This window comes from Mesocricetus auratus, unplaced genomic scaffold, assembly GCF_017639785.1.
Source record: "Mesocricetus auratus isolate SY011 unplaced genomic scaffold, BCM_Maur_2.0 Super-Scaffold_100004, whole genome shotgun sequence".
Taxonomy (NCBI): domain Eukaryota; kingdom Metazoa; phylum Chordata; class Mammalia; order Rodentia; family Cricetidae; genus Mesocricetus; species Mesocricetus auratus.
This window is the reverse complement of record NW_024429189.1, coordinates 26922131-26938555: the sequence shown is the minus strand read 5'-3', so window position 1 is coordinate 26938555 and position 16425 is coordinate 26922131. Positions and strand designations below refer to the sequence as shown.

The window sequence follows — 16425 nt, the reverse complement described above, 5'->3', positions numbered from 1 at the left end:
AGTCAGTGCACACACCTCCAACATCATCAAGCCAAGAGTCACGGGCTATGTTCCTCAGCACACCCTGCTAAGTGATCTGTTTGCTTAGGCACTGACTCCTAGATAAATTGAATCCTTCAGAGAACATCATACTCTAGCCAACCGATTCCCTGTCACACTCTTTCTAATGACTCACTCAAGCTACAACTCATTACAGGGAAATCACGGAAAGCTATAACAGAGCCAAGCATAAAGGACTTTCCTGGCAGACTCAGGATTTGGATGAATTTACAGGGTCAAATATGGAGGAAACTTCCAGTCACCGTCTAATTCAGAGACTGATGATTGCCTCGACTCTGACATACAGGGCAGGGCTAACAGGACGGTAGGTTAATAATGCAATGCAGGCTTTTCAATTTGCTGGAGGTGCTGTGAAGAGGAGAAATTATATGTGTTCCATGGAAACCTGCTAAACTTGAGAGGTGGTGATGATGTTTGTGTTTCTTCAGTTTTTATGGGGCCCCTGTTGTGGGGTACTGTAACAATGGAGGCCGTGTTGGCCACAGGATCACCAGAGTTTGTAGCAGACTCTGCAGTGGGTTGGTGTCTTCTTGTGAATGCGTGCCTCAGCTTGAAATACATAGGGAGAAGTTGTGAGGCAGATAATTCAGAAGGAAGCAGTAGAAGGATAACTGTAGTCTGTTAAGTAGGAAGAATGCCCTCACAGAAACATGCAGAGTGTATGAGATATAGAGATGTACTAGTCAGAGAGTTGGGAAAACCTAAACTGACCTGTGGCCAGCGGATCCTAGGAAAAAGAGTGTGTGTACTACAACAGGGAAAAAACAAAGCTTCTAGGTTCTCTCTGAGGATCTGAAGCCACATTTGGATTTGAAATAAAAATATACCCTACATGCTTGAGCTAGGAATCCTTGATGACCTTCAAGGAATATAAACAAACATCCGTGGTTTTACTGGTCGGTTATTTCTAAGTTGTCTGATGGAGGAGGGGGAAGCGCGGGCGAGTATGGGGCACACAAAGCAATTCTAGAGGGACAGATCTCTGTTAAAACACAAACAGCACATCACTCAGAAATTATCCCACCATAAAATACGCTTGGAAAACTCTGGTTCCAGCACAGCTGAGACAGTTGCCTTCCCCTGGAACTTCTCAGAGTCTTCCATGTGAGGGCATACAGCATGTACTCAAGGCATACAGTGTTTCCTTTCTCAGGTCTACAACTAACATTACCCAGATAGTATTTGGTAAAGATTAGTTTAGATGATTTTCTTGTTGTTATTTTATTATGTTGCTTCATTTTGTGTTGTTTCAAACAGTTCCTTCCTGCAGGTATTGGAAGACACTGGAGCATGAGCAAAAATTTCTCCTCCTGAGTCCTTCATGCAAACCATTTCTATGTAATAATAATAATTATTAATCATAAAGTATTGAGTAGATTTTATACTTTCTGTTTTGAATTATTTCATTTTCTCAATGTCAAAGGTGGATATCTCCCACATTTAATTACATAATTGTTAAATCTTAGGTATAGGCTGTTTGCTAAGGGAAAAAAACTATTGTTGAGACTATTTATTGACTGTAAATATTATTGACAATGAGAAATTACCTACAATAAAAAACTCTCATTGGACTTAAATTTCTAGTGTGAAGGTTGAATGATGAGAAAATATGAAGCAAGAAAAAAAAGGATTCTGTGTTCTTGCAACTTTTCCTGATTATCATGGTCTATTGAATTATATTTGGTATTAATCAGAGAAAACGAAACTCAGTGACGTTTATATGAGGCAGCAAAGAATGGAAGTGGAAGAAAAGGGTTCGGTGAGGTCACTTTGAAATGTATGTGCAGCATTTTGATATATTACTGGGCAGGCATTTGTGCGTGCGTGTGTGTGTGTGTGTGTGTGTGCGTGTGTGTGTGTGTGTTTTGTTTTGCTTTTTTTGGAGAGCTGTGCAAAAGATAGTGAAAACCAACAGAGGACTCCAAAGGTTGTTTCATTCCGCCATCTGGTGGTTAAAGTTCAGTAATGCTGCTGCTGAGATTCTCGACAGAAATTCACAGGTCCTTCATTGGCCACCCTTGTTGGGAGGATGGAAATTAAATATGCCAGTGGTATGTTTAATGTGTCTAAAGCCAAGGCTCTTTTCCTGGTTAGTTATATAAAGTATCTGAGATATGCTTTAACCTACCCCAAATCCTGCTGTACTCCTCTGAACTATCCACAACACTTGGCTACATACAAACCAGGTCCAGTGTATTTATTGTTTAAATTTTATAAAAACAGAACAAATGTCCAGACTACTTTCCTGTTTTTGTTACCTTCCTTTGATTTCCCTTGTGAGGATAACAGCATCGTGTTTATTAAGTCTTTGTTATCTGGGGATATGGCAGGCTGGGAGAGGGACTGATTTCTAATCTGTTTCCTAGGAAGATCCAGAGATGGATGTTCTGAAAAAGCAGACATACTGACAGGCAAGTTAGAGATCTTCCTAAACACAAAGGGGCAGAGCCTACGAGTAGAAATAACATAAATAAATATGAAAAACAGTATAAGAGACTAAGCACAAATATAAGAATGAGCTCCAATCAGAGGCCACCACAGGAAGCTGCACTCCTGGGTGGACTCAAGGTTTTGTCCCAGGGTCTCAACTTCTCAAAGTTTCTTGCACGAGGCCACATTCAAACTATTTGTCTTTTGTGAGACCTCCCTTAGTGCCTTGAATGTTTTTATTATTTTTAACCTCTCAATGGAACTTTTAAAAAAACCCAACTTAAAACTGGCATTTCCATTGGCTAACCCCATGGATGAAAGAAGGAAGTAAAGGAAGAGAACTACCCCCAAGGACCCACACCAAACAACTCTCGATTCTCTGCCTACAATTCTCCACCTACATTTCTTCATTCGTACCCTGACAATACCTCTCCATGTCTTGGCTGCCTCCAGCCTGCCCTGTGTTGCATAGGAGCTGAATCTCCACCTCAGGGCTGGGTTCAGCACTGTGCCTCAGTCCTGGCTTCAAGTCTTCTGAGAGAATTTCTTGATAGCCTGCATTTCAAAGGAGTCAGCACTCCTAGCTTGTTGCTTTAGAAGAACCATCACATTCTATATTCATACTTCACTTATCTATTGTTCCTGTCCTCCATTCAGTGGCAACTTCCAAAGGAAGAGATGACACCTATATCCTGAAGTCATACTTAGTTATCAGTCAGCATGACCACCACATGTTAGACTTCTAAAAACTCCCCTTTAAACTTTTTCTCAGTGGCATTCATGCTTGTTGCTTAAAGTATATTACTTCATTCTTTTCTAAGCACGTTTGAAAGAGTTTATGTGTTGTTTTTGTAAAGGAAGATTTTAAGTGATACATTAACTTACCACCCCACTAGCTCTCACAACGGGAGCCTTCAGGTCAGGAAAGACATTGTCCAAGTACCACTTGAAACTTTTGCATTTCAGTCTCTTCCGCAACTCCCTTTGTTGGGTGAGGTTGCCCACATCCAACCCTTGGTCTATGAGGTGATCCCCATGGCCATAGAAGAGTTCTTTGTACTCATCAAGCCAGACCTCAGCCACCCGCACCAGATTCCGTTCCACTGTCTTCATGCGGTCTTTGGGGAAGGAATATGGATTGTCATTTCGGAATATGTGGCCCACTCTGGAGCAGGGAATGATCTCGATTTCACCACCACACATCCAGACCTGAGAAAGAGTCCATGAAAAGCACCATTTATCAAATGGTCATTCACAAATCATAGGCAAGTAAAAATGTCATGATACTACCTGGAGACATTCTGCTAAAAAGTAGTACATTCAACTTAGGAACAATTTTGCAATAGAAAAGAAAACTAAGTAAGTGTATTTAGTCTCATGTGTGGTGACCCACTTTCATTTCCCCTTCCAAACCATCTATATAAAATTTCTCTTTACCTCTTTTCTAAAGAACTCTTTGTAGAATGCCAATATATACAATATGTCACATATGTTCCTATTTGGGTTGGATCAGGGAGAAGTCACAGATGTCCATTTGGAAGACCTATAGGTTTGTGGTACCCAACTTAAAACTTTTCTTGGCCAGGACCACCAAACTTATACCCATTTGAACACAGACTAGCCAGTCACATAAGGAAGATGGTATTGGTGTTCTATTGTTCTTTCTAAGGCTTTATTGAGGATGAGTCAATGATGACTAAGTCACTGCATGCAGTCTCAAAAGATGCTACACTGTACCACACACTTGGCTTGCTGGTGGACTGCATTGGAGGGATTTTTTTGTCATTTGTATTCTCAAGATAACCCCTTTGCAGATATTTGCACTGCTTCCAATGCATTATAGAGCTATTCCAAGAGAGTAACTGTATGTCACAGATGAATTCCAAAGTAATTTGTAGTAAGTATGAATTCCATAGCTTTTGTGCAGAAAAAAGAAAGTGACTTCCCCATAATTAGACATAGAAACACTGTTGTGAAATATTAATTCTAATAGTTTTGCAACAGTGGTTGATTCTCCCAAATTAAGTCTGGGATATGAAACACTCAATCCATAGAAACTGTGCCATGGTGAAGTTTCTTTTCAGTTGCAGTCACATAAGTGATTGCATTGGTAAAGTGAAGCCACTTGGGAATAACAAACACTTATGTGTAGTTTTGTGTCTATATATTGTGGTGCTTCTGAAAGAGTGTTCATATGTATCCTTAGATCAGAGGTCAACAGAAGGTGTCTTCCTCAATTGTTCTGCTCCTTAACTTTTGAGACAGTTTCTCTCACTAAAAGTGGAACTCACTGACTGAATAAGAGTAGCTACAATTACAGATACATGTTACTGTACTTGCCTCTCTACATGACATCTGAACTCAGGCTCTCATGTTTGTGTACCAATCTCTTTAGCAACTGAGTTATCTGCCCTGCCCCTGGAATGATGAATTTTTAACTGTAAAAAAGAAAGAAAAGAAACAGTAGTGAATACCTTGAATGACAGCTCCATATTTTCTCCTCCCCAAACATCCAGACCAGGGTCATAAGTTCCAAGTTCGTAAAAGTAACTTTTATCAATGGAAAATAATCCACCTGCCATGACTGGGCATCTACAAAAAGAAAGAATTGTGTTATACTTTTGTGTCATGGTAACTTAACTTCTACAGTGGGTCCTCTGTGTGTGTGTGTGTGGAGGGTTGGAGGCATTTCTGGATAGGTTCATGGAGGTCTTGGGATGGAGCTTGCAGCTTGACGTTAGTGAAAAGTTTCTGATTCACTAGGGCTGAACTTAGAATCTGAGAAGATGTGGGGGGCTAGGATTCTTATCTGTCAATTATGTTCTAAGTTATCACAGCTTACAGTATCAGGGTTAAATTGGGTGCATTTCAAATTTAATTTGGGGTAGAAAGTAGCAAAATAACTTCTCAGGAAACTTTGCTAACTTTGATAAGGACGTTTATGTAATTCCAATTTTTTGACAGGTGTGTTCACTATTGTAGTCTAGGCTACCTTTAAACATGCTACCCTCCTGCTTCTGCCTCCTAAGTACGGAGATTACAGGTATGTCTAGATTACCATCATATCTAGCTGATACCTATAAATCTTGCTGCTTTCCAGAAGATAGAGTATAACTTTTTAAAAAACATTTTCTGTCTTTACAAAAGAACTTTGAACTGCTGTCTAGTTTTCAGCTCCACACACTTACCTTATTATGTCAGTCTCTTTAATTCCAGTTTTTGCAACAATATCTGGAGGAATTGTTCTCCAGCCAAAGTTCATGGGCCATGTGAAGACACCTCTTTGGAAGTTGTCCACTGTCATGTAACTAATGCAGGACAAACAAAACAAATGAAATCTCAAATGCTAAGCTTACCTGTGATTTCTGTGAAATTCACTAACACAGCTTCACGTCAGGTTCAGGTGTGGGGTGGATCGTAATACACGTGATTCTACACAACCACCTCTTAGTATCTGTTCAGAGGAGCTTACGGGTATGACTTGCACGGGTGCTTACCTGGTTTGATTGCTTGTTTTCAACTTATACTCATTTCTCACTCTTAAAATGGCCATTTTAGAGGAAGAAATGATAACTTCTGAGAACATTCAGAGTTTCTTAAAAGAGTATGACTAGAAACCTGAGAAAAATAAATATTTTGGAGTTCAACTGACTATCAAAGGGGATGAATTTGATAATGAGCAGTTTGATTTCTCAACAGGAAAAAAAATGGTGTACTGGCCAAATAGGCTGGTGAACTGATAGGCTCTGATCCCAAGCTATGTCTCGTGAGTTTTCCCCTACTTGGATAAGAAGGCCGTGCTTCCTTGCTTATAGCACAACGCACATGAGCACCAGCACTCTCTGCTGCTTTTCAATGTCAAGATGTGGCAGTGCTACCTCATGTCCTTGTCATTGATGACTTCGATGACTGGGCAGGCCACTTTCTTCCTACTTAAATAAACTCTTTCCAGGAGCGGCTCCAACCAGCCCACATTGCATTCCACGTGAGAGTCTAGGAATGTCAGCACATCACCTGTAGAGAAAAAAGAAAAAAAAAAGACACCGGAAAATGCAACATGATACAGCAAATTGTCATGTAATAATGAAACAATTCATTCCGTAGTTCATGATTGGGATGCGAATCTGCATTCACTCTCCACCTGGCCCAGATCTTCCCTCATTAATATTTTCATTCATTTGTTGTCAGGACCTGAGGGGAAAAGCACCTGCCAAAAATGTATTTTAGAATTTTATATTTTATCTGGGGAAAGTGGAGACTCTCTCCTACCCACAGATGCCATTGCCCCACTTTCAGGTGTTTTGTTTTAAAATAAAATCTCAAAATTTTGTTAGATAAGAAAACAAGAAATTCCCTACGTGGCTGGCTCCTGGTAGTGTTTCTAATTGTGGTGGGATCATCTGTGAAAATTGGGCGTCATGCTGATGCAGAGAGGCTGAGAGACAGGAGAAAATGGGGAGCAGACTGAAGTTATACACAAACAACATGTGTCCTTTGACCTATGGTATATTTCCAAGATCTACCTGATGCTCAGTCTTTTAACAAATGGCCTTCTATTTTTGCGAACTGTTCAAACTCAAATTTAGAGTAACTTAGCCCAATCTTGTTGGTAACCTGGCACAATTTTATGCTTTCTGGGTCTGAATACAGGCATGCTGGATTGTATGGAAATGGGCTTTATTAACAGCAACAGCAATAAAATAAAAATGGCCGACCTCGGAAAAAGCTAGCGGCTTCTTTCCTCACGTTATTTCTTCCCCTCACCCTTGCTCAGCGGCCGCCTCTGAGCCCCTCCACCCCCAATAAACCTCTCATGGGAGCTCTGTTGAATGGTGCTACTTGGTGATGCCCCTTGGCTCCAACCTGCCAAGGTAGCTTCTGCTGTTAAATCCTTATAGTTATCCCTTAGTACCCACAAGGCTTTGGTTCAAGGCCTTCTCATGACACCATTCTCAGGTGTTGACCTTGCTTATTTATATATACAAGTGCAGTATTTCATGTATAGTTTATACTATCCCTGTGTTACTTTTGATACCTAATCTTATGTAAATAGTTGTGAGACTAAACTATTTGGAGAATAATGACAAAAAAAAAAACCAGTTTATCTATGCTTAGTACAGATGAATTTTTTCATGTATTTTTAATCCAAAGTTTGCAGCACCTATACATAAGGAAGCCTGGATGTGTATATATATATATATATATATGCACATATACAATTATCTTAAGTGTTAAAATGGACCTGATTTTATATACCATTTATAACATTTGATCTTCAATTTGTTTGTATTATGATTTTCAATGGGGTAGTCCTTCTGAAATTAGGGATGACAAAAGTGCCCTTTTTAGTTTCCTTGAGCAGAATTTCTTCCTAGGAAGTAGTGAGCAATTAAGATGCACCTAGCTGGGATTTTCCATATGGAGATCTATGACCTTCAGGCAAGCATTAAATCAGTGTGGTGGGACTGTCCATTAACATAGGTAGGAGGATAGAATTCACTACACAGGCTGTTTGTTGGAATTTCTTCTGTGATTACATATAAATTTACACAGGTGACTAGGTTGTCACATAAAGTTTATTTCTTTTTTTAAAGAAATGATTTCACTTATTTATTACTTATACACTATTCTGCCTGCATGTATGCTTGCACAACAGAAGAGGGAAGAGGGTCTCATTGCAGATGGTTGTGAGCCACCATGTGGTTTCTGGAAATTGAACTCAGGACCTCTAGAAGAGACGTCAGTTCTCTTAACCTCTGACCCATCCCTCCGGCCCCCTAAAGTTTATTTCTTAACAGAAGCCATTGTCAAAAGGGTTTGACATTTACTGCATCAACCCTGAGTCAATGTTCTCAGGGGATACTGATGAATGTGAGACAAAAATTTAAGTTTTTACATTTGGTTTGCTAAACTCAAGGACGGTATTTTATGGAACGAACTGCAAGCAATTGCTGTTGTTTTTAACCAAGCTCACCTGACAAGAGCCCGACTTCTCACACCACTGTCTAATAGTTGGGCTATTTGGGAGGTCACTGCTAGCCCAGCATGCTTTGTTCTCTGTACAGGTTGGGAGAAATCTCATTGGTAAGCAGCTTTGTTTTCATGATGTATTCATTAGTTTTCTCCACATGGATGTCTAATGTTCATTTTAAAGTCAACACGAGCTGCGTAAGAACTCTGTTATTCAGTTATGACATCAATATCCATCTGATTACAGTTCTTTATTTTTTTATTCCTCTTCCCCCAATCGTTATTTCTTGTCTGATGCTGTATTCTGCAGCCTCCATACTCAGTGTACATTATGAATCTGATTGTTCCTCCAACTGGCTTTGTTCTTCCCTGGTCCAGGACAACTATAATAGCCTCCTAACTCAATTCTCTACTTCTCTCATCTCTCTGATATCCATTTTCTATATGGAGGCCATCCTGGGCTTTTAAAATGCAAATCAGACAATTTAGCTCTGTATCCACTGACCTTCACTGATTTTCTAACAGTTCTTACCTGACACACAGAACTGTACAGAAGTTTCACTTTTGTCTTTTCCTCCAAATGAACTTCTTACCAATGTCTTCTCTGGTAAGTTCTTATCAGCAATTATGAACTCCTTCTCTGCTTTAAAAGTGCCAAGTTCATATCTGCACTCAAATGCTTGAACATGTCCTCAATCACATACCAGCTGATAACTTCCTTTCCTAAATTATTTAGCCATTGTATTTTTCATTATTCATAGGTTTACTTCACTAAGGTAGTTAAGCTCGGGAAGACATTTAATTTTTCAAACACAGTCTGCCAGGTGAGGATGATGGGGGAATAAGTACAATCAATGTAAATGATATAGATTTGTAAAAATTTCATAGTGAAACATTATTTTGTCCAATGGACATATGGTAAAAAGCAAAGTCACTGCTGGGCACACAACTCACTGGTAACACATGTGCTAAGCATGCATAAGGCCCTGGCTTTAATATTTAGTAGTGCAATTAATAAATGAGAATAAATACAAATTGAAAAAACAGCACTATAATGCCAATTTTGTTGTGACACAGTTGTTACTCACTTAAAACTTCTATTACAAGATGTGAGGGTTAATCTTGAATGGCGACTGAATCAGAAATCACCCAAAAGGCAATCTGCTGGGCCACCTGTGAGGCAATTTCTTCCACAAGTTAATTGAAGTGTGATGGGTGAAGGAGTTAAGACACAGTTGACCTGAATTAGGGGGAGCTCTTGGACCCCAGATTGATGACTGTGAGGAAAGCGTGAGACTGACCCAGACCCCCTGAATGTGGGTGTCAATGAGGAGGCCTAGGCAATCTATGAGGCCTTGGATAGTATTTATCCCTGGCGTACAAATAGATTTTGAGCGCCCATGACACAATGTGGGATGCTCTCTCAGCCAGAACTCTTGGGGGAGGGCCCCTGCCCTGGATGAAATGATAGTCACTGGAGATCCACCATGGGGGGGGCCTCACCCTCCCTGGGGATCAGAGTGAAGATTGGGTGGGGGACTGGGAGACCTGGTGGGGAGGGCAGGGGAGGGAGAGGGAACTAGGATTGACATATGCACCAAGCTTGTTTCTAACTTAAATTAAAAAAAGATAAACGAAAACAAAAACAAAACTGACCCTCATGTGAACCTCAGCCTCCATTGGCAGCCCAGATAAAAGTAATGCAAGAAGAAGAGAGCTTTGTTTTTTGCCTGATCACTCCACTCTTGCTAGAAAGTTTATCAACTCTGCGGCAGCTGCTGTATTTCTTTGCTAATACCAGAACCGAGTTTCTTTGATTTCTAATATGGACTATAGGCCAGTCTTGTGTAGTAGTTTCCTCTGAGATTAAAACTTTCTGTCTTGAAGGGAAATGTCTTAGGAGAGCATTTTCATAAGAAAGCGAAGTAACAGTATTCTAAGGGGAGATGAAGTACTGCAGGAAAGCTCTCTAGGACAGGAATTAAACAGCTCAAATGTCTTCAGGAAGTTCCCGAAACTGATCAGATTCACTAGGCCCCTCCATTACCAAAGGTATACAAATAGTGAAGACTGCTGAGAGGAGATGCTTAGACAAGTCCAGTTACCTGGAAGAAGCAAAGGCCACAGAATTGTCTAGAGACAAAGACCAGCTGAGCTGCCTTGAAGAGGCTCAGACCAAGTGAGCCACCACAAAAGGACACTCTACAACCTCGTAAGCTGCCTGCAGGCTGTGCAGTGCACTCCAAGTTCCTAGCATTTGTGAGCTCTCACCCATGCTGGGATGAGCTTTGGTGGTGCAGCTGTCTGTGAGTCATTTTTGCACCTACAAGTGATCTCTCACCCTCAAACCTGTAAGTAAAACTGTTAAAACTCATTGGTTCACTAAATTGGATTTTGCTGATATCTTTATGGTCTCCCTAACTGAGGTGAGTAGATTCTGTATTTCATCTCCTTAGGAAAAGTCAGTATTACAACAAGTTACTCTTCAGGAGTTGTCTAGGCTTTCAGTGATGGACTGAGACCACAGGAATGCTCAACCTCATGGACTGAGCACCTACTGTGTTCTCAGCCTCTTTCGTGTGAGTCAGCCATTGTTGGGCTATCTGAACTGTATTGTATAAGGCATTCTAATAAATCTCCCTGTAATATATATATAATTCAGTCTAACACTGATGCTCTTCTAAAGAATCCTGCCTAGTACACAAAGAGATCCAGTTTCATTTTAGCAAGCCTGTGGGATGATAAGAACATTTATGAGGTCTAGTTATAAGAAAATAAGACTGCAGCATGCAGCATGATAATTTACTTTCTCCAAGCTGGTGAGACCAGCAATGCCAGAGCTCTCAGAGTGGAGTGGTGCCTGCAAGCAACACAGTGTGGTAGCAGGTGAGAATGCAGAGTCTGGAATCCAGTGTCTGGGTGCAGATGCATACACTACCCTGATTAGCTTGAGAGAATGACAGTAATTGTTATCCAATGACTGTACCTGTTTCACAGAGGCACTGTAAGGATTAAGTCACTTGGTATGGAGGCTATAGAGTGACATCTAATTTACAAAATCTGCTAATACTGTGGGGCACAGAAAGATGTAAAATTGATGCTGAATGTTTTATCATTTCTATTATACTCACTGACATAAAGGATTCAGCTTCCAGTCACTCCACAACATTGCTACAAAGAGACAAGGAAATTGGTGGAGTGCTCTTTGGAACCAGAGAAATAACTGGAAAAAAGAGAGGCAGCTTCAGTAAAGAGAGGTGGGAAGACCTGAGAATTAAATGATTCTGAAGTCTTTGAATACTCAGCGATTCAGTTACAAAAATCTCAGGTTTAAGTTAGTTCAGAGTGGTCAAATTCTGAACAATTTGAACACTTAAGAAGAATGATGGTCAAATATTCACATGAAATTTCCACAGAAACAGAGTTGCAGGGGAATTTGATGGGGAGAGAAGGTTAGGAAGAGTAGGAGAAGAGAGAGGGTAGGAGAGAAGAAAGGAGGGAGAAAGAGACTGGGTCTTGGAGGTATCTCTACTACACACAAAAGGCAGCTTAAAAAAGGAAGAATTATAGAAAAGCTGTTTTGTAAGCTCTCATTCTAATTACTGATTCTTGCAAGCTCAGCAGTATATGCTCAGTCACAGTGTAAAATGTGTGAGCATTAGGTTAATCTTCAGAAGCAGAGGATTAACCCACAAGTTACTTCCAACTCCCCAAAGGAAAGATCTAGTTGTCAATATCATATTATAACCAAGAGTAAAACAGCCTGATGGTATAGGAAGAAGCAAGAACTAGGCATCTGCTGTGACATCTTGTCACAGTGCATATACTGATCACACTCAAATCCTTTATCCTACAGGTAACTCGAGGACTGAACGTTCAGAACACGGTCAGTTACACAAGGAACCACGGAGCTGGCTTGGTCTTACTGCCTTGAGAGGCATGCATCATAGGTTTTTCAAGTTAGAGTCCATGGCTCCTGGGGCACAGTGTGCCTTCCAGTTCCTGGGAGACTGCTGCACTCCCTCAGGCACTGATGCGTCCAGGCCACTTTGTGGTTCTCTGTGCATTCTTAGAAGTCAAGGAAGCATGGAAGCTTGACAGGACAGTTGGTCTTAGACTAATTTTGTGTGTCCTGTATGACTTGCAAATTTCACTATATCCTGGCAACTGCAATTACCATTATATTCTGTTTCTGATAAAGGTTTAAAAATTCTGATTGCTCTCAATAAAACTGTCATAGCCTCAGTTGTGCTGTGGCCCCTCCAACCAGCCTGATTTAATTCTTCACAGTCATATCAGTTGACCTTGGCCTGGTAAGTAAGTTCAGGCACTTAAACACTTGTACAAATTTATCTCCTGCAATTTTAACATAACAGAATATGTCAATGCAATGTGTGAGACGGCACAGACTGAGACATGCTTATGTAAGAGAACATGCTTATTTTTTTCAGTAATGGCCAGTGAAAACTCAGGTATATTGTGTCATGGTGTCATAGTGTCTGTAAATTCCTTTTCCAAGGCCCAAAAATATGGCTAGTATATGCTTGACTTTGTGTGTGTGTGTGCACGCACATGCGCATGTGTCTGTGACAAAACATGCTTTTCACAAGGCTAAAAACCAATAGCCATAAGAGATGAACATGTGTGTACTCTTGATTATATTCTTTCACACTCTGTATTTCTTGAAAATCTGATAAATGAAAGGAAACTTGTGACAAAACAAAAGTGGAGCAGTTTCTTACCTGTTGCATTTTGTGCCCCGGCCAGCCTCGCTCTGATCAAGCCATGTCTCTCTTTGAGGCGAAGGATCCGAACTTTTGGAAACTGAGACATGTATTTATCCAAATTATCTTTTAGGTAGTCTATATCAGGGTAAGAGTGAACACAGAATAATTTAATTAACTAGGTTTACCAGCAGTGTCTCCTCAATGTCAAATCCAAAACTATGTCATTCCAGTTATCAAACTGTATCTTTGGGCCATAATTTTATTTAATGTCATCTTACTGAAAATATTTCATGTGGGCCCAATATTCTAAAATGGTTAATTTCTCAAATCTAAGATGGAAGCCTAAATCACTTGTACAAATTTGAAAATTTGTAAGAAGTCAGCACAGTTATTGTTGGTTAAGCATTACAATTCTGTCTCTTTTCTATATTGAATGATTTATTGAGTATATTAAAGGGCCAGTGGGCAGAGCAACAAGTGTTTACACAAGCTGCTGAGGTCTCCATTTTTGGTGAAGGACTTGCTTTGTTGGAGTGAATATATTTGTGGGCAGTTTGATGGCATATACTTATCACCATTGGAAGGAAAGCAGTCCCGATTATAGGCATAAAGCTTGTGGATACCAGCCTGAGATACTCTGTATGTGATTCCAGTTATACAATCTCTGCTATGCAAAGAAGGGCATTCCTGGTTCTTCCATGTTCAGTCCTGGTCTGCAGCTTTGGTAATAGGACTTAGGGCTTCAGCCACATGGTATCTGCTTCAAGCACCTTTGCCTTTTCGTTGGATATAGGGGGATCTAGCCAAAGAACATTTTAGAGGTGTTTGAGGATATATTTACTGTTACTTCTGTAGCTATTGACAGCTCAGCTATCCTGGGTAGGAATGGCTTCCAGATTTTTTTTTCTTTTTGAGACTGGAGTTCACTGTGTAGCCCAGGCTCAGTTTAAATTCTTAATTCTCCTACTTCTGCACCCATACACTAAGATTACAGGTATATGCCACCACATCTGGTTTTTCTGGAATATATTTAGGTTTAATTTTCTACTAATTTGTGTGTGTGTGTGTGTGTGTGTGTGTGTGTGTGTGTACATTTCTTTTTTGCTTGGTTGCCTTTTTTGAGACAAGTTTTCTCTTTGTAGCCCTAGTTGTCCTGAAACTCACATTGTGGACCAGGCTGGCCTTGAGCTCAGAAATTTGCCTGCCTCTGTTTCCTGAGCATTGAGATTAAGGGTGTATGTCACCCCCACCTTGTGTATATGGGTTTCTTAAAGAGGACCCTGAAACTGCACAAGATTCAGGGTTCATAAAAAATCATCAAAGACACTTCATCAATGGTTTCTTTTTGCTTGGTAGCTGGCTACTATTTCTGTGCATGTTGTCAAGATCACTTATTAGCATTTTCAGGTCTCTTTTGGCATCTGATTGCTGCTTGAGTTCACTATGGTTATGGTAGTAATAACAGAACCAAAAGAACACATGTATATCACTGTGGTTACTGAGCAAGGTTCGGTTGTGTTTCAACATCACAATTCATTTGCTGTTCTTTCTAGTTAAAAAAATGGGTGAAAATTTGGGAATTAACATTGTGGCTATCAATGAGCCTGGGAGACTTCCTATACAGAGAGATAATTTGGCAATGCAAAGGGCAGAATTCTTCAAAGTAACAAATGAAAACAACGGGGCCTTAAAAACTGTGACAGGTTCTCCTTCCAGATTGCACTGGAATCATTTCTGATCCTTTGAAAATGTGACTTCTCCATGATTAACTGCACACAGGGATCTTCCTTGCTCTTTAGGAGAAGCCAGGGGACTTCCATTTCTTTGCTTTCCATAGAGTTTCACTTAGGCTACTGACAGTAGAAAAACAATTCTATTAACAGGGAGACTTTACTCATTACAGTCCATGAAATACGACTTGTTCATCACCTTCTGGACTCAAGTGATCATCTCGGGAATGGCAGCATTAAAATCACTGACAAACATCCCTACAACGCAGAGGAGTCACAATAGGAATGGCTGAGACATCCAGCACAGCAGAACCTGGACGACCAACGATATTCTTAAAGATGCATTTATGGTATGAACAGGTGTTTTGTCTGTATGTGTGTCTGGGTACCACATGCATGCTGTGCCTATTGAGGCCAGAAGAGGATGTTGGATACCCCTGGACCTACAGTTAGTTTTATGCTGCCTTGTCAGTGCTGGGAATTGAACCCAGGTCCTCCAGAAGAACAGCTGGTATTCTTAACTGCTGAGCTATGTCTCTAGCCTCAATTCGCAATACATGATCAAAGCTTATGCTTTTGTTTTTATGGCTCCACATGAAACAATAATGTGTCATTTACAAATACTTAAGCTTCATTAAATTAACCTCTAAACCCAAAATAACACTGGCCTTCCATCAGGCTTTACTGTTGCAAGTCAGTTTTCTCACCTTTAGTGCTGAAGTCATCCACCAGCAGAATCTCCTTGATGAGATGTGAAGGAGAGCGGTTGAGGACGCTGTGCACGGACCTCAGGAGAGCGGACCACACCTCATCTACAAAGCACATGATGATGCTGGTGGTCGGGAGGTCATTGTGAACTAGCTGCTCTGCACACCTGGGTCAGAATACAAGCACAGCTCAAGAGACAGACTGCGGAGATCACAAAGGGCCCTAAATAATCTGAACACACACACATACATATCTATCTGTCACCAGCTTATATGTGTACCATGATCATCTTGTGTGCTTCAGCAACAGCATTTGTTGCTATGACTAACAATGGCAGATATGATGCCACCTTTGGAGGTATAGGACTGCAGTGAAAATTGTACAGGCTTTGAGGAAGTTTAGAGTCTACTTTAATCCTGCCACCAAGATATTAACCTCAATAATAATCTACTTATTCTTTCTGTGCCTCAGTTCTCACATCTTCTAAACAAGGTGATGGTTCTATTAAGAGTTTCAGAGCCCAATGAACTGCATAGAAACTATCTGTCGTAGTTCCTGGCACAGGCATTCACTGAAGGGTAGCTATTGCCACCATTATTAAATTATATACCAGAAGAGAGCATTCTGAGTTATTTAGTGTTACTAAGTAGTTTATGATCGCCTGTATAAATAGCCATCTGCCAAATGCCAAAAGAGATAGCCTTCACGCCACTCAGCATATGGATGTATTTATGGTACAATGTACATGTGCCAAATAATTGCGCTCTTTCCCATTTCTCTATTTGGAAGTTCCTTGCTGT

General features: G+C 40.4%; 1 protein-coding gene across 1 annotated transcript in view; it reads right to left on the bottom strand.

Moving 5' to 3' along the window:
• The window catches only part of Galnt5 (polypeptide N-acetylgalactosaminyltransferase 5), a 42656-nt gene that overhangs the window by 9701 nt on the left and 16530 nt on the right, over positions 1-16425 (bottom strand). Inside the window, exons 2-7 of the mRNA XM_005068981.4 lie at positions 15625-15791; positions 13203-13322; positions 6369-6504; positions 5679-5798; positions 4965-5082; positions 3376-3699 (exon numbers count right to left, since the gene is read on the bottom strand). Coding sequence (XP_005069038.1) covers positions 3376-3699; positions 4965-5082; positions 5679-5798; positions 6369-6504; positions 13203-13322; positions 15625-15791 — 985 coding nt within the window. The remainder of the gene's footprint in view (positions 1-3375; positions 3700-4964; positions 5083-5678; positions 5799-6368; positions 6505-13202; positions 13323-15624; positions 15792-16425) is intronic.